Below are 23,502 nucleotides of genomic sequence, written 5' to 3'. Positions count from 1 at the left end.
GTGTCTTGTATTTTGCTTCTGAAATTTCTCTCCAAGGTATCTGACAGAGGAAAGCAAGTAAAACCTGATTGGCTGAAGAGGTATTTGAACTATATTGGTTTGCATAATTGAAATGTTTCGTGGCAGATTTAGGAAGCAAGTTAGAGTTCCTTCTTTGATTTAAGTGCTGTTAACTGTAAAGCTATTACTTTGTTGTTAATATGATTAATTTGGTGTTTAAATTAAAATTTGTTCATCATAAAAGATATACATTGAGGGCAGCATGGTGGTGCAATTGTTAGCACTGCTGCCTCACAGCGCCGAGGTGCCTGGTTCGATCCCGACTCTGGGTCACTGTCTGTATGGAGTTGTGATGTGCAGGGTAGGTGGATGGGCCACGCTAAATTGCCCCTTAATTGGAAAAAATGAATTGGGTCATCTAAATTTATTTTCTGAAAAGATATCCATTGGTAGTGATTTCACTCCTGTGATGCAGTCACTTTTCCTCAAGTTTTGCAAATTGCTATTAATAGTTGGGTTCTCATGGGTCTGGGTCTCTGGATTACAAGTCCAGCTACAATATCACTATTTCACTGCCTCCTTATCCCTCAGGAGCTATTATTTTACACTACTTTATAACTTCATCTTTGAATTCAATAACTTCAAGATCAATATAAATATAAATGATTAAAAACTATTCTTTTGAGAACTTATGGAGTCAGAGGAAACTCAGATAGGGGAACTAAAGGGCAAGTGGGAAGATGAGCGAGGGGAAGAGATAGAGGCAGGTCTATGGGCGGATGCCGTAAGCAGGGTTAACACATCCTCATCATGTGCCAGGCTTGGCCTGATACAATTTAAGGTAGTCCACCGGGCGCACATGACAGTGGCCCAGATGAGCAAGTTTTTTGGGGTAGAGGACAGGTATGCGAGGTGCGGGGGAGGTGCAAAAAATCATGTCCACATGTGTTGGGCATGCCCGAAGCTTAGAGATTTTTGGCAGGGTTTTGCTAAGGATATGTCCACGGTACTTAAAACACGGACGGTGCCGAGTCCAGGGGTGGCGATCTTTGGAGTGTCGGAAGAGCCAGGAGTCCAGGGGGTGAAAGAGGCCGACGTTTTGGCCTTTGCCTCCCTGGTAGCCCGGAGGTGGATACTGTTTCTGTGGAGGGACTCGAGGCCCCCGAAATTAGGGACCTGGGTTAGTGACATGGCTGGGTTTCTCAGTCTCGAGAAAATAAAGTTTGCCCTACGGGTGTCAATGTTAAGGTTCGTCCGGAGGTGGCAGCCATTCGTCGACTTTCTCGGAGAAAATTAAAATGTCAGCAGAGGCAGAAATCTAGACGCGGGGGTGGGGGGGAGGGGGGGGGGGGGGGGGGGGGTGGTTTGGCTTTTGTTTTATTGTTTCATTGTTGGGGGTGCGAAGAACGTGATAGGCATGAAAATGTTTGGTGGACCATGTTTATGTTGCTGTTGTCGTTATTATTATAAAGACTACAAATACTCTAATAAAATGTTTTTTTAAAAAAACTATTCTTTTGAACAGTCAGATTTGTGGCTGTACTCCATTAAACACTGAGAATACATCCTCAGCAACATTATTGAGGGAGACAAAACAATTAGGAGGGTCAATTGCAGGTTACAGTGAGGTGAAAGTTCATCCACTCACTTCTGCGGCTGCACATTCATACAGTTATAGAGTTTTGCAACATAGAACGAGGTCCTTCAGCCCATCGTGTCTATGCTGGTTACTGGGGAGGCGGTGGCATAGCCGTATGGTCACTGAACTAGTAAACCAGAGACCCAGGGTCAAATCCCATCACTCCAGATGGTAAAACTTGAATTTAATAAAAATCTGGAATTAAAAGTATGATGATGACCATGAAACCATTGTCAATTGGTCAATTGTCGTAAAAACCTATCTCGTTCACTAATGTCCTTCAAGGAAGGAAATCTGTTGTTCTGACTCCAGATCCACAGCAATATAGAACAAAGAACAAAGAACAAAGAAAATTACAGCACGGGAACAGGTGCTTCGGCCCACCCAGCCTGCGCCGATCCAGATCCTTTATCTAAACATGTTGCCTATTTTCCAAGGTCTACTTCTCTCTGTTCCTCACCCGTTCACATATCTGTCCAGATGCATCTTAAATTATGCTATCGTGCCCGCCTCTACCACCTCCGCTGGCAAAGCGTTCCAGGCACCCACCACCCTGTGTAAAAACATTTCCATGCACATCTTCCTTAAACTTATCCCCTCTCACCTTGAAATCGTGACCGCTTGTAATTGACACCCCCACTCTGAGAAAAAGCTTGTTGCTATCTACCCTGTCCATACCTCTCATAATTCTGTACACATCAATCAGGTCTCCTCTCAACCTCCGTCTTTCCAATGAAAACAATCCTGATCTACTCAACCTTTCTTCATAGCTAGCACCCTCCAAACCAGGCAACATTCTGGTGAACCTCCTCTGCACCCTCTCGAAAGCATCCACATCCTTCTGGTAATGTGGCGACTAGAACAGCATGCAGTATTCCAAATGTGGCCTAACCAAAGTTCGATACAACTGTAACATGACCTGCCGACTCTTGTACTCAATACCCCGTCCGATGAAGGCAAGCATGCTGTATGCCTTCTTGACCACTCTATCGACCTGCGTTGCCACCTTCAGCGTACAATGGACCTGAACTCCCAGATCTCTCTGTACATCAATTTTCCCCAGGACTCTTCCATTGACCATGTAGTCTGCTCTTGAGTTAGATCTTCCAAATTGCATCACCTCGCATTTGCCTGGATTGAACTCCATCTGCCATTTCTCTGCCAACTCTCCAATCTATCTATATTTTGCTGTATTCTCTGACAGTCCGCCTCGCTATCTGCAACTCCACCAATCTTAGTATCATCTGCAAACTTGCTCATCAGACCACTTATACCTTCGTCCAGATCATTTATGTATATCACAAACAACAGTGGTCCGAGCACGATCCCTGTGGAACACCACTAGTCACCCTTCTCCATTTTGAGACACTCCCTTCCACCACTACTCTCTGTCTCCTGTTGCCTAGCCAGTTCTTTATGCATCTAGCTCGTACACCCTGAACCCCATACAACTTCACTTTTTCCATCAGCCTGCCATGGGAAACCTTATCAAATGCTTTACTGAAGTCCATGTATATGACATCTACAGCCCTTCCCTCATCAATTAACTTTGTCACTTCCTCAAAGAATTCTATTAGGTTTGTAAGACATGACCTTCCCTGCACAAAACCATGCTGCCTATCACTGATAAGTCTATTTTCTTCCATACGTGAATAGATCCTATCCCTCAGTATCTTCTCCAACAGTTTGCCTACCACTGACGTCAAGCTCACAGGTCTATAATTCCCTGGATTATCCCTGCTACTCTTCTTAAACGAAGGGGCAACATTAGCAATTCTCCAGTCCTCTGGGACCTCACCCGTGCTCAAGGATGCTGCAAAGATATTTGTTAAGGCCCCAGCTATTTCGTCCCTCGCTTCCCTCAGAAACCTGGGATAGATCCCATCTGGTCCTGGGGACTTGTCCACCTTAATGCCTTTTAGAATGCCCAAAACCTCCCCCTTCCTTATGTCGACATGACCTAGAGTATTTAAACATCCATCCCAAGCCTCTACATCCATCATGTCCCTCTCCTTGGTGAATACCGATGCAAAGTACTCATTAAGAAGCTCACTCATTTCCTCTGACTCCACGCATAAATTCCCTCTTTTGTCTTTGAGTGGGCCAATCCTTTCTCTAGTTACCCTCTTACTCCTTATATACGAATAAAATGCTTTGGGATTTTCCTTATCCCTGTTAGCCAAAGATATTTCATGACCCCTTTTAGCCCTCTTTATTGCGCGTTTGAGATTTGTCCTACTTTCCCGATATTCCTCCAAAGCTTCATCAGTTTTGAGTCGCCTCGATCTTATGTATGCTTCCTTTTTCATCTTAGCTAGTCTCACAATTCCACCCGTTATCAATGGTTCCCTAATCTTGCCATTTCTATCTCTCCCTTTTCACAGGAACATGTCTGTCCTGCACTCTAATTAACCTTTCCTTAAAAGACTCCCACATTTCAAATGTGGATTTACCCTTAAACAGCTGCTCCCAATCCACATTCCCGAGCTCCTGCCAAATTTTGTTATAGTTGGCCTTTCCCCAATTTAGCACTCTTCCTTTAGGACCACTCTCGTCTTTGTCCATGAGTATTCTAAAACTTATGGAATTGTGACCACTATTCCCAAAGTAATCGCCGACTGAAACATTAACCACCTGGCCGGGATCATTTCCCAATACCAGGTCCAGTATGGCCCCCTCCCGAGTTGGACTATTTACATACTGCTCTAAAAGGCTCTCCTGGATGCTCCTTACAAACTCTGCTCCATCTACGCCTCCAACTACATAAGTCCCATTCAATGTTGGGGAAGTTAAAATCTCCCATCACAACCACCCTATTGCTCCTACATTGTTCTATAATCTGTCTACATATTTGTACCTCTACTTCACGCTCGCTTTTGGGAGGCCTATAGTAAAGTCCCAACAATGTTACTGCACCCTTCCTATTTCTTAGCCCTATCCATATTGCCTCAGTGCTCAAATCCTCCATCGTGCCCTCCTTAATCACAGTTGTGATATCATCTCTGACCAGTAATGCAACTCCTCCACCCCTTTTACCTCCCTCTCTATCCCTCCTGAAGCATAAATATTGGGATATTTAGTTGTCAGTCTTGCGCATCTCTCAACCAAGTCTCAGTAATACCAATAACATCATATTCCCAGGTACTAATCCAAGCCCTAAATTAATCTGCCTTACCTGCTACACTTCTCGCATTAAAACAAATGCACCTCAGACCACCTGCCCCTTTGCGATCATCATCTCTTCCCTGTCTACTCTTCCCCTTAGTCACATTGAGTTTATTATCCAGTACCTTACTGGCTTTAGTTGCTGCCTTTTTACTGACCTCTAATTTCCTAATCTGGTTCCCATCCCCCTGCCACATTAGTTTGACTCTTAACTGCCCCCTCAAGGGCAATTAGGGTTGGGCAATAAATGCTTGCCCAACTGCAATGTGTCCCATGACAATATGTCCCTCCTCCTGCACTATATGTTCTATGTGCTATGCCCCTGGGTTATTGACCCCTCTTCTAAAGGGAAAAGCTTCTTCCTATCTAGCCCATCAATGTCCTTTATAATGTTGTATAAGTCAATGAGGTCCTCCCTCAGTCTTCTCTGCTCTTAAGGTAAAAAACTCCACCCTAACCAGCCTCTCTTCATTGCTCAAACGCTCCAGCCAGGCAACATTCTGGTGAATCCCCTCCGCACCCTCTCATCATAGAATCCCTACAGTGCAGAAGGAGACCAGTTGGCCATCAGGTCGGCACTTTTAGGGAAGGAAATCCGTTGTTCTGACTCCAAATGCATAGCAATATGGTTGACCCTTTTGAAAGAGAACCATACCTAGGCCCACCTCCACTCTATCCCCGTAACTCCCCCTGTGGGGAATTTAGCATAGCCAATCCACTCAACCTGCACACCTTTGGACTGTGGGAGGAAACTGGAGCACCTGGAGGAAACCCATGCAGAACTGGGGAGAATGTGCAAACACCACACAATCACCTGAGGTCAGAATTGAACCCAGGTCCCTGGCACTGTGAGGCAGCAGTGCTAATCACTGTGCCACCATGTTGCCCCACCACACCGCCCTATGCCTCGGCTCATATTCTATGCCTTAAATTCTTTGCCATGGCTAATAAAGACAAAAATCCCACATTTATTCTTAACCACCTTATCTAGCTGTCCTATTGCCTTCAGCAATGTATGGACATGGACCCCGAGGTCCCTCCGGTCCTCTGTACTTCCTAGCATCCTACTGTTCGTTGTATTCCCTTACCTGTTAGTTCTCCCAAAATGCATCACCTCACACTTTACAGTGTTAAATTCCATTTGCCATTATTGTGCTCATCTATATCATCCTGTAATCCAAGGCTTTCCTCCTCGCTGTTTACCACACCACCAATTTTCATGTCATCTGCGAACTTACTGAACATACCCCTCACATTCTTGTTGAGATCATTAATGTACACTACAAACACCTAGGAAGCCAGTACCAATTCCCGTGGACACAGGCTTCCAGTCACAAAAACAATCTTCCACCATCAGCCTCTGCCTCCTGCCATTAAGTCACATTGGATCCAATTTGCCAAATTGTCCTGGATGCCATGAACTCTCATCTTCTTGACCAGTTTCCCACATGGGACACTGTGAAAAAATGTACTGAAGTCCATGTAGACAACTTCAGCTGCACTCCCCTCACCTACACACCTAATCATCTCCTGGAAAAATTCAATCAAATTTATTATACATTATCTCCCCTTGACAAAGCCATGCTGACTATCCTTGATTAATCTTTGCCTCTCCCAGTGGAGATTAATTCTGTCCCTCAGATTTTTTATAATAACTGCCACATGTGTTCGAGTCACTGACCTCCAATTACCTGTTTTTTTCCTACTCCCCTTCTTGAATAATGGTTCCGCATTGCTGTCCTCCAGCCCTCTAGCATATCTCCTGTGACCAGAGAGGAGTTGAAAATTAGCATCAGAGCCCCTGTAATCACCTCCCTTGGCCCACACAACAGCCTAGGTTATGATGTGTTGGGTAAACTGGGTCTGCGAGGACTGCATTTACTGCAGCAGTGAGAGAGACAGGCTTCCATCACTTGATGAGATGCTACACGATTTTATTTAACAACTAACTACAATACATGCTTAACTGTGGGTTGACACTATGCTGACTTGACTGGAGACTTGAGGCTAACCCGACCCGACTATCGTACTACCACATGGTGTATGTTCTAGTTGCTGCTCACGGGCTCTGGCTTTATAGTGGTCATGTCCTGTCTGGTGATTGGCTGCTGTGTTCTGTGTGTTCACTGGTCATCCTGTATGTCAATCACTGCCTGTCTGTGCACCATCATATATCTGTATATTATGACAGATTACATATCATCTGGGCCTGAGGGTCTATCCACTTTTGAACCCACTACAACTGCCAACACCTCCTCCTCTCAATGCTAATCTGTTCAATTATATCAGTCCCACTCCCTGCTTTCTATACCTACATCTCCAGCACGGCAGCACGGTAGCATGGTGGTTAGCATAAATGCTTCACAGCTCCAGGGTCCCAGGTTCGATTCCCGGCTGGGTCACTGTCTGTGTGGAGTCTGCACGTCCTCCCCGTGTGTGCGTGGGTTTCCTCCGGGTGCTCCGGTTTCCTCCCACAGTCCAAAGATGTGCGGGTTAGGTGGATTGGCCATGCTAAATTGCCCATAGTGTCCTAAAAAGTAAGGTTAAGGGGGTTGGGTTACGGGTATAGGGTGGATACGTGGGTTTGAGTAGGGTGATCATTGCTCGGCACAACATCGAGGGCCGAAGGGCCTGTTCTGTGCTGTACTGTTCTATGTTCTATGTTCTATCTTCCTTCTCCATCGTGAACACAGATGCAAAATACTTATTTAATACCTCTCCTATGTCTTCTGGCTCCACACACAAGTTGTCCATTGGTTCCCAATGGACCCTATTCTTTCCCTGGTTACCCTCTTGCGCTTAATATACTTAAAAAACATCTTGGGATTTTCCATTATTTTGCCCACTGATGTTTTTCCATGCCCCTTCTTTACTCTCCTAACTTATACATAGATACATAGAAGATAGATTCAGGAGGAGGCCTTTTGGCCTTTTGAGCCTGCTCCGCCATTCATCACGATCATGGCTGATCATCCAACTCAATAGCCTAATCCTGCTTTCCCCCATAGCCTTTCATCCCATTCTCTCAAAGTACGATATCCAGCCACCTCTTGAATATGGTCATAGTTTCAGCATCAAATACGTCCTGTGGTAATGAATTCCGCAGGCTCACTATTCTTTGGGTGAAGAAATGTCTCCTTATCTTGGTCAGAAATGGTTTATCCTGAATCCTCAGACTGTGACCCCTCATTCTGGACACACCCATCATTGGTAACATCTTCCGAGTTAACTTCTTGGTTAAGTACTCCCTTGTACTTTCTATACCCCTCTAGTGTCATGGACCTGCCTAGTAACAGCAGTAAAACAAATTTAACAAGGCATGATAGAATGCGATCAGCCCAGCAACAGGTAGGAATCTGCCTCATGATAGCAGTAGCCAGCATGATGAGATGTACCTTTCCCAGTAATGAGATTAACAAGCATCTAGACAGAATCAGGTTTCAATCGCCCTATTAATAGAAACAGCTTACCGACTGAGAGATCAATGGAGAATCAAGGAATTTGAGAGAGGCAGACCACAAAGGATACAGAATGAGGAATCAAAGGGGGAAAGTGATATAATTTCCAGCACCCTCAGAAGCAGAGAGGCCAGTTTAGATTTAACAGCCTGAGCAGAGGTCCACAACTCACAGCCTGGAGGCTAGGCCTGCATCCAAGTCTTAAGCCAAGACCATGCAGAAACCTTCATAAAGGCAGTTAAAATATCTTCGCTGAACCCAGACTTGACTGTAAACTGGATTTGACTTATAGATTTATTTAATTTGGATGTTGTTTGGAGAAAAGGGAAGTTGCAAGGAATTCATGGATCCTAGATATATTTTGGAACAAGGGGTACATTCCATATAAACTGTGTGTGTTTCATGATTCCTCTATTTAATTGTCTTAAGAGTTTTGTAGTTGTCCCACGATGACTGGGCTCGTTATTCTCGCTGGGGCTTCACGTACTTCCTCACACCAGTTCAAAAACAAAGCTATACACCCCCAAAAAAAGAGTGTTTCAAGTTGGGATGCACTTACAAATGCCATCAGTATGGTTCAGGACACGAGGACATCCATTGTTTTGAGCCCCTGAATCTGCCATAAGCCTTCCTTTTCCCCTTTCTCCAATGCTGTACATCTCTTGACATCTGTGCAATTATTGAGAACCTTTACGAGAACATGTTGGCTTTGTACTTTCTCTATTTCCTTTTTAAAAAATAAATATATAGTACCCAATTCTTCTTTTCCAATTAAGGGGCAATTTAGCATGTCCAGATCACTTACCCTGCACATCTTTGGGTTGTGAGAGGTGGAGGGGGTGAGACCCACACCGACACGGGAGAATGTGCAAACCCCACACGGACAGTGACCCGGGGGCTGGGATCGATCCCGGTCCTCACCACCGTGAGGCAACAGTGCTAACCACTGCTCCACCGTGCCACGCCGCTCTATTTTCTTTTTGATTAACTTGTGAATGATATAAGACTGAGGAAGGGGCAAAAGTTTAAAAAACTAATTCAAAACATTTTAAAAGATCATCTGATGAGCATTCGGTCTTAAAGATATACTAAAACTGAAGCTGTGGGTAAATCCAGGAATAAGATACATATGAAAGATAATTACCGCCTGTTTCACTTACCCTTTAATTTTTTTGCTGATTTCAGAAGACTTACCCTTTTCAAAAATTTCTTTCAGAACTCCTCGTTTTATCAGCTCCTCTCTGCTTTGCCGTGTGGAAATCTTTCTTTCCAGAGCTGAAAGTAATAGAGATGCAATGATTAGAAATAACAATGGTCATATTTAGATACAGAAACTAGAAATAGCATTTTGCAATGAGACAATTAGGGTTAAAATTTGTTCATGTAGATAAAGGCAGCAAACAAACTTCATACTGTCCATTCATTTTAAATGAATGCAGCATGCAGCCAGTGCTGAGCTCACTGCGGACATGTCTGAACATGGTATGCAATATTGTGAGAAGCTAGTACGGGTGCGAACCTGCATCTTAGAACATAGAACGATACAGCGCAGTACAGGCCCTTCGGCCCTCGATGTTGCACCGACATGGAAAAAAAACTAAAGGCCATCTAACCTACACTATGCCCTTATCATCCATATGCTTATCCAATAAACTTTTAAATGCCCTCAATGTTGGCGAGTTCACTACTGTTGCAGGTAGGGCATTCCACGGCTTCATCACTCTTTGCGTAAAAAACCCACCTCTGACCTCTGTCCTATATCTATTACCCCTCAATTTAAGGTTATGTCCCCTCATGCTAGCCACCTCCATCCGTGGGAGAAGGCTCTCGCTGTCCAACCTATCTAACCCACTGATCATTTTGTATGCCTCTATTAAGTCACCTCTTAACCTTCTTCTCTCTTTTAAAAGCAAGATACATTTTTGCTGGAGCAGCTGCTGGAAGTCATTCTGGATGTCATGTTGACCTGGGAAAATGATAAAAATGGCACAACTTGATCAAGCATGGGCTTGAAGATTGTCTGACACAGCATTGGGAGTTGTGGTGAGAGTTGGACAGGAGGAAAAAGGTCCGGTATCCACAGCAAACCATGGGATCCTTTAGACAAACTCTGAACAGGCATTGTGAGCAGATAGCCGTGTATGTCAACATCACTGGGATGCAGTGCCAAAATTAAGTTCAGTGACCTCACACAAGTGGTCAAGGTCAAACAACACATTCCACAAACAATACCATTAGCCTCAGGCACCCTCTGAGTTCACCTCACTTCCTTCAATTCACCTACCAAGATCTCCATCAGCCATGACTCACACCTCACATTCATAAACCTCAACCTTACACTGAGTACTGCTCCAAGCTTTACATCCAAATCTCAGAGCTTGCACACATGCCAGCTATTCAACCATGACAGGCAAATTACACAACGCATCACAAACACAGGCACACTTTCCTTTCTCTTGCAGGATAAGCTGGCTGCAGTATGTAACTGGCAGGGCGCCAGCACATATTTAGATCTTCACCCCAGTGGAGGAGACAGTGATCTCCATCATTTGAGTGGCCATGATGGAAGTGAAGTCATTGAAGGTGATGCTATGCATTTCCACACTCCATTGCTCCCATTCCACAATCTGTTTCGATTTACGACTCAGATATGGTTTAAGGTCGTACCTATTGCTTTACCCTGCTCCTCTCATTGTAACCCTACCATTGTGGTTTTTCCATTATATATCCAGGAGGAATAAGCTGATGATAAAGAAACACTGTCACATGCTCTAACACTCCCTGTCCCAAGCCTTGATAATGACAAATTTTGTACTGTAGAGGGTAGCTTAGAAGTGGGATTTGTAAGCATTGAGCACGAGTGGCCTGCAGCCAGGGCAAGGGGCAAGGGTAGTGCGGATGCCAGATTGTTGGAGGATGTGTTTGCATGTGAGAACTTTTGCAGAGGACTCAGATGAGAACTTTGATGGGGAGGCATACAGAAAAAGGCTGACCATTATGCAATTTGTGGTGGCCAATGCCTCACATTCCATTGCAGTGCAAGCAGAAGCCAGGCAATAACTAAGTGTTATGGTGGAAACTCAGACTCAGACAGAAGCCATACAAAGCTCAACATACTGGCATACAAGCTCAGATTATTATCCTGGCTACAAGACCCAGTGTTCAAAGTTCAAAGTTGCTTGCAGAGTCTCACAGCAGTCGAGCAATTTCTGCTCGACTGCAAGCATTGCACAGCACCGGACATTGCACGAGTGACAATGGCTCTGTGGAGCAGGAACCTGCTATCCTCTCTTAGAGGATGACAGCAATTCATCGTCCCAGCACTGCAACTCCACCTTTCCGTTGTCAGTCAGCCCAGAATGTCGCCACACACGAGAGGTGGTGCAATCCGAAAACCAGGCCTGAGGCCTGTTTCCTTGAGCGTGCCATCCGCGGCGCTCCCCGTCTGGAGTCATGTCCTGCTTACTTAACTTAGCTCTGGCTTGTCGATGCTCCCCGTCTGGAGCCCTTTCTGGTTCACCTGTGTCAGCTGAGGTTTCTTGATGCTCCTCGTGCGGAGTCATTTCAGGTTCACTTGAGTCAGCTGAGGTTTTGTGATGCTCCCCGTCTGGAGTCAAAACGTTCAGAAATGCATTTGCTTGTGGAGAGGCTCGAGCGAATGAGGTTTGAATTAACGTGGTGTCACCTGAGTCATTGTGATAGTCGAGTGCCTCTGTACACACTAGCTGAGGTCTGTCACGTTGCACATCTGGTATGGAAAGTGGGGTGCCATCGTCACTTGTCACACATACAGTGGTAGAGCCTCAGTGTCATCTTCTCATTCACCTGAGCTGCGTAGACTGTCAGAGTCTTCTTCTGGTGGCACAAATAATCTGGATGGAATGTCATAGTCGCTTTGTTGTTCACATGAGCGTGGTCGACTCTCATAGTCTTCTTGCTGTGCACTTACTCCTTTGTACCTTTTCCAAAGCTTCCACACCCTTCCTAAAATGAGGCGACCAGAACTGCACACAGTACTCCACATGTGGCCTTACCAAGGTTTTGTACAGCTACATCATCACCTCATGGCTCTTAAATTCAATCCCTCTGCTAATGAACACTAGCACACCATAGGCCTTCTTTACTGCTCTATCCACTTGACTGGCAACTTTCAAAGATCTATGAACATAGACCCCAAGATCTTTCTGCTCCTCCACGTTGCCAAGAACCGAATCGTTAACCCTGTATTGCGCATTCATATTTGTCCATCCAAAATGGACAGCCTCACACTTTTCAGGGTTAAACTCCATCTGCCACTTCTCAGCCCAGCTCTGCATCCTATCTATGTCTTTTTGCAGCTGACAACAGCCCTCCTCACTATCCACAACTCCACCAATCTTAGTATCGTCTGCAAATTTACTGACCCAACCTTCAACTCCCTCACTCAAGTCATTAATGAAAATCACAAACAGCATAGGACCCAGAACAGATCCCTGGGGTACACCACTGGTAACTCGGCTCCAGGCTGAATATTTGCCATCCACCACTACTCTCTGACTTCTATCGGTTAGCCAGTTCGTTATCCAACTGGCCAAATTTCCCACTATACCATGCCTCCTTACTTTCTGCATAAGCCTACCATGGGGAACCTTATCAAATGCCTTACTAAAATCCATGCACACTACATCCACTGCTTTGTCTTCATCCACATGCTTGGTCACTTCCTCAAAGAATTCAATAAGACGTGTTAGGCAAGACCTACCCCTCACAAATCCGTGCTGACTATCCCTAATCAAGCAGTGTCTTTCCAGATGCTCAGAAATCCTATTCCTCAGTTCCCTTTCCATTACTTTGCCTACCACCGAAATAAGACTAACCGGCCTGTAATTCCCAGGGATATCCCTATTCTCTTTTTTGAACAGGGGCACAACATTCGCAACTCTCCAACCCCCTGGTACCACCCCTGTTAACAGTAAGGACAAAAAGATCATTTCCAACAGCTCTGCAATTTCATCTCTTGCTTCCCATAGAATCCTTGGATATATCCTGTCAGGCCCGGGGGACTTGTCTATCTTGTATCCCTCCAGCCCCCTGTCTGAACCTTCTTTCCTCAGCCTTACATAAGTATCTTTCTTCCTCTTAACAAGACATTCAACCTCTCTTGTCAACCATGGTTCCTTCACTCGACCATCTCTTCCCTGCCTCACAGGGACATACATATCAAGGACACAGAGTATCTGTTCCTTTAACAAGTTCCACATTTCACTTGTGTCCTTCCCTAACAGCCTATGTTCCCAATTTATTCACTTCAGTTCCTGTCTGACAGCATCGGATTTACCCTTCCCCCAATTGTAAACCTTGCCCTGTTGCACGCAACTATCCCTCTCCATTACTAAAGTGAAAGTCACAGAATTGTGGTCACTATCTCCAAAATGCTCCTCCACTAACAAATCTATCACTTGCTCTGGTTCATTGCCAAGTACCAAATCCAATATGGCCTCCCCTCTGGTCGGACAATCTACATACTGTGATAGATAAGCTTCCTGGACACACCGCACAAACACCACCCCATCCAAACTGTTTGATCTAACGAGTTTCCACTCAATGTTTTGAGCTACTACCCTGCGACTTCTGCACCTTTCCAAAATCTGTTTCCCAATCTACTTTTCCACATCTCTGCTGCTATTGGGGGGCCTATAGAAGACTCCCAACAAGGTGACTGCTGCTTTCTTATTTCTGACATCAACCCATATTACCTCAGTAGGCAGATCCTCCTCGAACTGCCTTTCTGCAGCTGTTATACTATCTCTAATTAACAATGCCACCCCCACCTCTTTTACCACCCTCCCTAATCTTATTGAAACATCTATAACCAGGAACCTCCAACAACCATTTCTGCCCCTCTTCTATCCAAGTTTCCGTGATGGCCACCACATCGTAGTCACAAGTACCGATCAATGCCTTCAGTTCACCCACCTTATTCCTGATGCTTCTTGCGTTGAAGTATGCACACTTCAACCCATCTCCGTGCCTGCAAGTACTCTCCTTTGTCAATGTTACCTTCCCTACTGCCTCACTATATGCTTTGTCATCCTGAATATCGGCTACCTTAGTTGCTGGACTACAAATCCGGTTCACATTCCTCTGCCAAATTAGTTTAAACCTTCCCGAAGAGTACTAGGAAACCTCCAACCCAGGATACTGGTGCCCCTCTGGTTCAGATGCAACCCGTCCAGCTTGTACAGGTCCCACCTTCCCCAGTATGCGCTCCAATTATCCAAATACCTGAAGCCCTCCCTACTGCACCATTCCTGCAGCCACGTATTCAACTGCTCTCTCCCTATTCCTAGCCTCACTATCACGTGGCACCGGCAACAAACCAGAGATGACAACTCTGTCTGTCCTGGCCTGTAACTTCCAGCCTAACTCCCTAAACTTGTTTATTACCTGCACACCCCTTTTCCTAACTACGTTGTTGGTACCAATGTGCACCACGACTTCTGGCTGCTCACCCTCCCCATTAAGGATCCTGAAGACACGATCCGAGACATCCATGGCCCTGGCACCCGGGAGGCGACATACATTCCGGGAGTCTCGCTCGTGACCACAGAATCTCCTATCTATTACCCTAACCATTTAATCTCCTATTACTATTGCTTTTCTATTCTCCCCCCTTCCCTTCTGAACCTTCGATTGTCACTTTGGAGGTGACCTGGTCATTTGAGCACTGCCCTGGGATGACACAAAAGTCCGATATGGAGGTCATGAAACATAATGGACCCCACTGTCCATGGACACTGGCAGTTCTTGTTCTCCCTTCTCTGCATTTTCACTTGACAGCGCTAATTTAGTGGTCTGCTTTAAATCCAATATGGGCTACGCCAACAGCTTCCTTTGCATGGCCATATTGTTGATTCACCATTTCAGATAGGGCTGGCCCAACTTGCAGTGCTCCACTTGGGACGGGTCAAGAAATCAGTTACTGACTCCCTGGAGTTTGTACAGCTGCATTGAACCGGTACCATTGCATTATAACCATAAAGATCAGACACCAGTGGAACTAACTCATCGGACTTGGAATCCAGAGCAGCTGGTTGATGAGGCTCTTTATAATCCCCAATGTCGGGCCCCACTAGCTGTTGGGAGGAATACCTTCTCCCAGAATGCCAGGGAGCGTGGTAGAGGCAGGTTGCATCACATCCTTTAAAAAGTACCTGGATGACCACTTGGCACGTCATAACATTTAAGGCAATGGGCCAAGTGCTGGCAAATCGAATTAGATAGGCAGGTAGGTTGTTTTTCATGCGATGTTGCAGACTCCATGGGCCGAAGGGCCTGTTCTGTGCTGTATTATTCTGTGATTCTGAGAAAAATACTTAAGAAAGAAGATGCAGACTGTGTGATCATGGATTACTTGCTTCTACCTCACCGCACATCCCTCACGTTACCCTCCTCTCCTTTTGATTCTCTGCCTACAGACATCCAAGTACTGCTGACAGCCCAGCCTCAGGGCAACCTCTGTGGAAAGGAAACAGCAAAATCATACCACTGATGAAGTAGTACTATCACTTGATTTCACACAGTAAATTTAATATTTTGCAGATTTTTTGGTAGAGTTGGGACCAGCATATGATGCGTCACTCAGCACAATTGAACTGCATCCAGTTTGCATGTCAGCTCACTGGGAAAAAAAGAGGTCATACATGATTTCTGCTAGATTGGGCTCAGATGTGAATAATGTGATGAGAATGCCAATAATGATGCAGACCGAGATGTTTGGTGTGTTGGAAGGCCTGTCACGTAGCCTGTTGTCACTGACCAAGGGGTATCTGTTTTCAACGTGACTGAGAGCATAATGCAGAGCAGGGAGTCATTCCATTTGAACATGAAATGCTGATCCATTACAACACTTGTTGTCCCAGAGTGGGGCAGAGTCTGGTGGCTGCTGTATAAGCTACCCCTGCAGCATGGGCAGCAGCCACCCAATGTCTCAGTGCTTGTTGTCATGCAGTTCAGACTGCTGCCATTGTGGCTGTAGATACCAGTACTTAAAGGGGCATTTGAGCTCTCGCAGCAATTCAGCAAGTAGTCCTCCAGCATACTTCCACCACTCCCACTCTGCCAAAATCTTCACTGGTCCTTTTCAGCCAAGCAGCCCAGAATGCAACCATTCATGTGGAGGTGCCGCAATCAAAGACTTGCCCTCAAATTCTACAGCTGCTTCAGGATATCCTTCAAAGTCATCTGCAGTCTTCCCCAGTGAAAGTCAGTCACCTTTCATCAGCAATAAGAGAATGTACAAGAGTCAATTGTTCAACGATGTCTGTTTAATTGGATGTGTTATTGGATAAAGATGTCGTGGACATTTGTTCTGGTGTCTTTTATTGCAGAATCTTAGTCATGAGGACACAACGGTGCAGCATCTCAGATGGATGAGAGGATGGGTAACAGTAGAGGCATGGTGGTGAAAGAAAAATCGCCTCACGGAAGTAGAGTCTGAGTAAGAGTTCTGGGACAGCCAGAACAGGGAGGTCCAAGATGTCACTTCTCCTGAGGTGACCTCTATAGCCTGGTGGCACTGGTGGCATCCTCATGATACCAGTGTTGTGGAAGACACAGCAGAGTCTCACAAACATTGATAAAGCCTCTGGGGAGCGCAGTAGTTCTCCCCTGAGTGGTCTAGGCATCAGAACTATTGCTTAAACATGATCGGTCTGGTGGAAGCTTGAGTTATTTTGTACCAATGTTGTTTGTGGATGGTGGAAGGGGTTCACCAACCATGTATAAATTCCCTCGTCTCCTGATTCTTCCTGACGACCCAAAGCCAGCAGTAATGTCAAACTGTCTCAAGGTGAAGGCAATCTAACTGCAGCCAGGATAGCGGGAATTCACCAATATGATGGTGTCTGCATGGTTAACATCAATTGCTTATCTCCCTGTTGACATGGGGGTGTGCAGAGTCACGTTTATTCTGTCAACGATTCCCTGTTGTAAGAAATGGGAGTCTAATGGCCTTATTAAATGTTAAGAAATTAATTGAATGGTACAGAAATAGCTTTCTCTCTCACCCTTTCTAATTAATTTATTCCTTCAGCAGGTTGCCAGAATTAACACAAACACAGAATAGTTTGGTCAAGATGTGAAATTTTCACAATAGCCTCGTCAAGCACTGAGAATTGAAAGAGGCCTTTATGTGAATCTAATATGAGATTTGGAGAAGGAATGTTCTCGGAGATAGATCCATGCTAGTTTTGGCTTAACACCTCAGCCAGCTTGAGAGGCAAGGGCAGAAGGACATCTGTGACGGATAGGACAGGCAGGTCATTAGTAACGTTTTACAGCTCAAAAGATGCACTGGTTGCTAGATTTTAGCAGCAGTCGGCCGAGAGGTGCGCTTGTGCTGTGGTCGACCCCACAGTGGGGCAAGACGGTTAGGAGAGGGCTGAAAACAGGGCCTTTCCATGTGTTCAATCACTGCTTGTCACAGAAAGTCATGGTGGTGGAAAGTTCACCTGGGAGATTTGACGAATTGTGTTTTCTAAAAGAACATGAGCAATGTAAATTGTCAGATGAAGGAATTAATCCATCTGGGGCAGCATGGTAGCACAAATGGATAGCACTGTGGCTTCACATCGCCAGGGTGCCATGTACGATTCCCCGCTGGGTCACTATCTGTGCGGAGCCTGCATGTTCTACCTGTGGTTGCGTGGGTTTCCTCCGGGTGCTCTGGTTTCCTCCCACAGTCCAAAGACGTGCAGGTTAGGTGGATTGGCCATGATAAATTGCCCTCAGTAACCAAATAAGGTGAGGAGGGATTATTGGGTTATGGGGATAGGGTGGAAGTGAGGGCTTAAGTGGGTCGGCGCAGACTCAATGGGCTGAATGGCCTCCTTCTGCACTGTATGTTCTATGCTCCATCTCCCAGTCAAAAACATCGGCTCTCTTTCAAGTATCAGGTGGTATGCTCTGGGGAAAGAAGTGGGCAATTCAGAAATCCTCCAGGTGGAATATATAGTAAGTATACTCAATGAAACAAAATAGTAAGATGTTAAGGAAATAATTAAGATCTGAAAAAACATTATTCAATGTCCATTCTATCTGATTAATGACAACCGGAATAGGTAGTTTGTCAATTGCCTGTGGAGCAATTTTAGTGTTGACAGCATTCATCAATATTGATTAACTTGTTTCTAACAGTGCAGTTTGAAGTTGAATAAACTTGGATCAAGTTATTGAATTGCATTTAAACCAATTAAAAATCAAGATTTTAATGTCACAATCTTCAGATTTATGGTTGTTTTATTTGCAAGAACCACATATGGCTCCCTCCCAGTGATATCTGTTCTTTGTTCTCCTCTCCTCAGTCTTCTTCCTTCGCTTCTTTTTAACTCGAGGCAGTGATCCACAATGAATGCAGGTTCACAATTGTTGGCGATCCACCATTGTCGCTCATGGGTAACTATTCTTCATGTGTAACCCTGGACAGTGAACTTTTATAGAGAGGAGGATATCACAGGCATAAGAACATAAGAACATAAGAACTAGGAGCAGGAGTAGGCCATCTGGCCCCTCGAGCCTGCTCCGCCATTCAATTAGATCATGGCTGATCTTTTGTGGACTCAGCTCCACTTTCCGGCCCGAACACCATAACCCTTAATCCCTTTATTCTTCAAAAAACTATCTATCTTTACCTTAAAAACATGTAATGAAGGAGCCTCAACTGCTTCACTGGGCAAGGAATTCCATAGATTCACAACCCTTTGGGTGAAGAAGTTCCTCCTAAACTCAGTCCTAAATCTACTTCCCCTTATTTTGAGGCTATGCCCCCTAGTTCTGCTGTCACCCGCCAGTGGAAACAACCTGCCCGCATCTATCCTATCTATTCCCTTCATAATTTTAAATGTTTCTATAAGATCCCCCCTCATCCTTCTAAATTCCAACGAGTACAGTCCCAGTCTACTCAACCTCTCCTCATAATCCAACCCCTTCAGCTCTGGGATTAACCTAGTGAATCTCCTCTGCACACCCTCCAGTGCCAGTACGTCCTTTCTCAAGTAAGGAGACCAAAACTGAACACAATACTCCAGGTGTGGCCGCACTAACACCTTATACAATTGCAACATAACCTCCCTAGTCTTAAACTCCATCCCTCTAGCAATGAAGGACAAAATTCCATTTGCCTTCTTAATCACCTGTTGCACTTGTAAACCAACCTTCTGTGACTCATGCACTAGCACACCCAAGTCCCTTTGAACAGTGGCATGCTTTAATATTTTATCGTTTAAATAATAATCCCGTTTGCTGTTATTCCTACCAAAATGGATAACCTCACATTTGTCAACATTGTATTCCATCTGCCAGACCCGAGCCCATTCACTTAACCTATCCAAATCCCTCTGCAGACTTCCAGTATCCTCTGCACTTTTCGCTTTACCACTCATCTTAGTGTCATCTGCAAACTTGGACACATTGCCCTTGGTCCCCAACTCCAAATCATCTATGTAAATTGTGAACAATTGTGGGCCCAACACGGATCCCTGAGGGACACCACTAGCTACTGATTGCCAACCAGAGAAACACCCATTTATCCCAACTCTTTGCTTTCTATTAATTAACCAATCCTCTATCCATGCTACTACTTTACCCTTAATGCCATGCATCTTTATCTTATGCAGCAACCTTTTGTGTGGCACCTTGTCAAAGGCTTTCTGGAAATCCAGATATACCACATCCATCGGCTCCCCGTTATCTACTGCACTGGTAATGTCCTCAAAAAATTCCACTAAATTAGTTAGGCATGACATGCCTTTAACGAACCCATGCTGCGTCTGCCCAATGGGACAATTTTTATCCAGATGCCTCGCAATTTCTTCCTTGATGATAGATTCCAGCATCTTCCCTATTACCGAAGTTAAACTCACTGGCCTATAATTTCCTGCTTTCTGCCTACTTCCTTTTTTAAACAGTGGCGTCACGTTTGCTAATTTCCAATCCACCGGGACCACCCCAGAGTCTAGTGAATTTCGGTAAATTATCACTAGTGCATCTGCAATTTCCCTAGCCATCACTTTTAGCACTCTGGGATGCATTCCATCAGGGCCAGGAGACTTGTCTACCTTTAGCCCCATTAGCTTGCCCATCACTCCCTCCTTAGTGATAACAATCCTCTCAAGGTCCTCACCTGTCATAGCCTCATTTCTATCAGTCGCTGGCATGTTATTTGTGTCTTCCACTGTGAAGACCGACCCAAAAAACCTGTTCAGTTCCTCAGCCATTTCCTCATTTCCCATTATTAAAACTCCCTTCTCATCCTCTAAAGGACCAATATTTACCTTAGCCACTCTTTTTTGTCTTATATATTTGTAAAAACTTTTACTGTCTGTTTTTATATTCTGAGCAAGTTTACTCTCATACTCTATCTTACTCTTCTTTATAGCTTTTTTAGTAGCTTTCTGTTGCCCCCTAAAGATTTCCCAGTCCTCTAATCTCCCAGCAATCTTTGCCACTTTATATGCTTTTTCCTTCAATTTGATACTCTCCCTTATTTCCTTAGATATCCACGGTCGATTTTCCCTCTTTCTTCCGTCCTTCCTTTTTGTTGGTATAAACCTTTGCTGAGCACTGTGAAAAATCGCTTGGAAGGTTCTCCACTGTTCCTCAACTGTTCAACCATAAAGTCTTAGCTCCCAGTCTACCTTAGCTAGTTCTTCTCTCATCCCCTTGTAATCTCCTTTGTTTAAACACAAAACACTCGTATTTGATTTTACTTTCTCACCCTCCATCTGTATTTTAAATTCCACCATATTGTGATCGCTCCTTCCGAGAGGATCCCTAACTATGAGATCATGAATCAATCCTGTCTCATTACACAGGACAAGGTCTAGGACCGCTTGTTCCCTCGTAGGTTCCATTACATACTGTTCTAGGAAACTATCGCGGATACATTCTATAAACTCCTCCTCACGGTTGCCTTGACCAACCTGGTTAAACCAATCGACATGTAGATTAAAATCCCCCATGATAACTGCTGTACCATTTCTACATGCATCAGTTATTTCTTTGTTTATTGCCTGCCCCACCATATCGTTACTATTTGGTGGCCGATAGACTACTCCTATCAGTGACTTTTTCGCCTTACTATTCCTGATTTCCACCCAAATGGATTCAACCTTATCCTCCATAGCACCGATGTCATCCCTTACTATTGCCCGGATGTCATCCTTAAATAACAGAGCAACACCACCTCCCTTACCATCCACTCTGTCCTTCCGAATAGTTTGATACCCTCGGATATTTAACTCCCAGTCGTGACCATCCTTTAACCATGTTTCAGTAATGGCCACTAAATCATAGTCATTTACGATGATTTGTGCCACCAACTCATTTACTTTATTCCGAATACTACGAGCATTCAGGTAAAGTACACTTATGTTGGTTTTTTTACCTCTGTTTTGAATCTTAACATCTCCAGTTTTATTCCTTTTGTTATTACTGGGCCTATTCACTGTGCTCCCCTCAGTCACTGTACCTTGTACTGTCGCCCTTATGGATTTCTGACTATGTCTTCTCTGCCTTCCACTTTTCCCCTTACTTCCTTTTGTTTCTGTCCCTATTTTACTACCTTCCAACTTCCAGCATTGGTTCCCATCCCCCTGCCACATTAGTTTAAACCCTCCTGCCACATTAGTTTAAACCCTCTGATGCTGTGCTCACTCAATGCTAATATAAATTCAATGGACCAGGGGCTTCTGGATAGTGATTATGAATAGGAAAACTAGATTATTTTCTTTCCCTCGCCTGCCTGAGGCAAGAGAACTTTTGTGTCCCGAACATTGCTTAACTCAGTATAGACTGGGTAGGTGAATGTGGCGTGGGTCTGAAAGGTCGGCCGGCGTGGGTCCCAAAGGTCGGCCAGCTGGAAAAATTGGGTCCCAGGAAAGAAAGTTTTAAAAACACTGGATTAGGGGCTTGCCTATGCTGCACATTTTCTTTGTGACTCTGAGAAAGGAATAATTTGTTTTTCAAATCAGGATTTGCTCTCCTTAATTGGATGGGAAGTGCTCCCTCTTTCAGTATTCTTAATTTCTTTGGAAAATTTTATTGAATGATTGCTTCAGATATGGTGCAGGCTGGGCCACCTGCCTTTGATCCCAGAGTTAGGGTCTGGAGCTGAAAAGAAAAATTCTGCCTGTCATATCTATATTTTGGGAGTGGATGATGGAGTTTAGAAGCACGACAGCACCATTTGGTGTTTGGGAAGTTTACATGCTAAGCATATCACTTTAAAAGCATTTCTACTAATTTTGAAAGTGAAGCATCGGGCGCGATTTCACCAAAAAATTTCCAAGTGTCATTTTGGGCACGTGTCATTCACCCACACTTTGTCATTTGTTAGGCCCTTAGGGAGTTTCTCCTCCATCCGGCCCACACTTTGAAATGTTTCAGCAGTAGGGAGCTGAACTTTCCGACGAGACCGACTCCTCAGAGATCGGGCCACCTGATCTTAAGTAAAATTGAGGGTCCCCCACATCCCACCCATGGGCAATGTCACCCCCCCCCCCCTTCCCAGCACGCGTGGTCATTACCCCACACACCCCAAGCGAGAACACCCTGCTTTGGGGTAGCTGAGGAGCATCACCTTTTCAGGCCTCCCCTTCCAGGACCACACCCTTAATGCCCAGCCTGTATGAGGGCCTTAATACCCTGCTAGCCTATGCATTCGTTATGAAACTAAGAGGCAATTTAGCATGGCCTATCCACTTAACCTGCACATCATTGGTCTGTGGGAGGAAACTGGAGCACCCGACGGAAACCCACGCAGCCACAGGGAGAAAGTGCAAACTCCACACAGAGAGTCACACAAGGCTGGAATTGAACCCAGGTTTGTGGCGCTGTGAGGCAGCAGTACTACCACTGTGCCACCCTTGATACAGTTCCATGGCTAGATACTTTGTGCTTGGTATAACTCCAACCAGTGGAGAGTTTACCGCTATTTACCACTGACTTAAATTGTACTAAGGGTCCTTGGTGCCACATTCAGTTAGGGCAGCACAGTAGTACAGTGGGTAGCACTGTTGCTTCACAGCTCCAGGGTCTCAGGTTTGATTCCCGGCTTGGGTCACTGTCTGTGAGGAGTCTGCGCGTTCTCACCGTGTCTGCGTGGGTTTCCCATGCAGTCCCAAAAGACGCACTATTAGGTGAATTGGACATTCTGAATTCTCCCTGTGTACCCGAACAGGCACCGGAATGTAGTGACCAGGG

The 23,502-nt window shown here is 45.0% G+C and overlaps 1 protein-coding gene across 9 annotated transcripts in view; it reads right to left on the bottom strand.

Annotated features, from left to right (window-relative positions):
• phactr1 (phosphatase and actin regulator 1) overlaps positions 1–23,502 on the bottom strand; it is a 707,078-nt gene that overhangs the window by 375,702 nt on the left and 307,874 nt on the right. For all 9 annotated transcript variants that reach the window (XM_038797119.1, XM_038797115.1, XM_038797116.1 and 6 more), the window contains one exon: positions 9,457–9,537. In XM_038797119.1, the coding sequence (XP_038653047.1) occupies positions 9,457–9,537 (81 nt within the window). The remainder of the gene's footprint in view (positions 1–9,456; positions 9,538–23,502) is intronic.

This window comes from Scyliorhinus canicula, chromosome 5 (assembly GCF_902713615.1).
Source record: "Scyliorhinus canicula chromosome 5, sScyCan1.1, whole genome shotgun sequence".
Classification (NCBI taxonomy): domain Eukaryota; kingdom Metazoa; phylum Chordata; class Chondrichthyes; order Carcharhiniformes; family Scyliorhinidae; genus Scyliorhinus; species Scyliorhinus canicula.
This window is presented reverse-complemented; position numbering and strand designations above follow the sequence as displayed.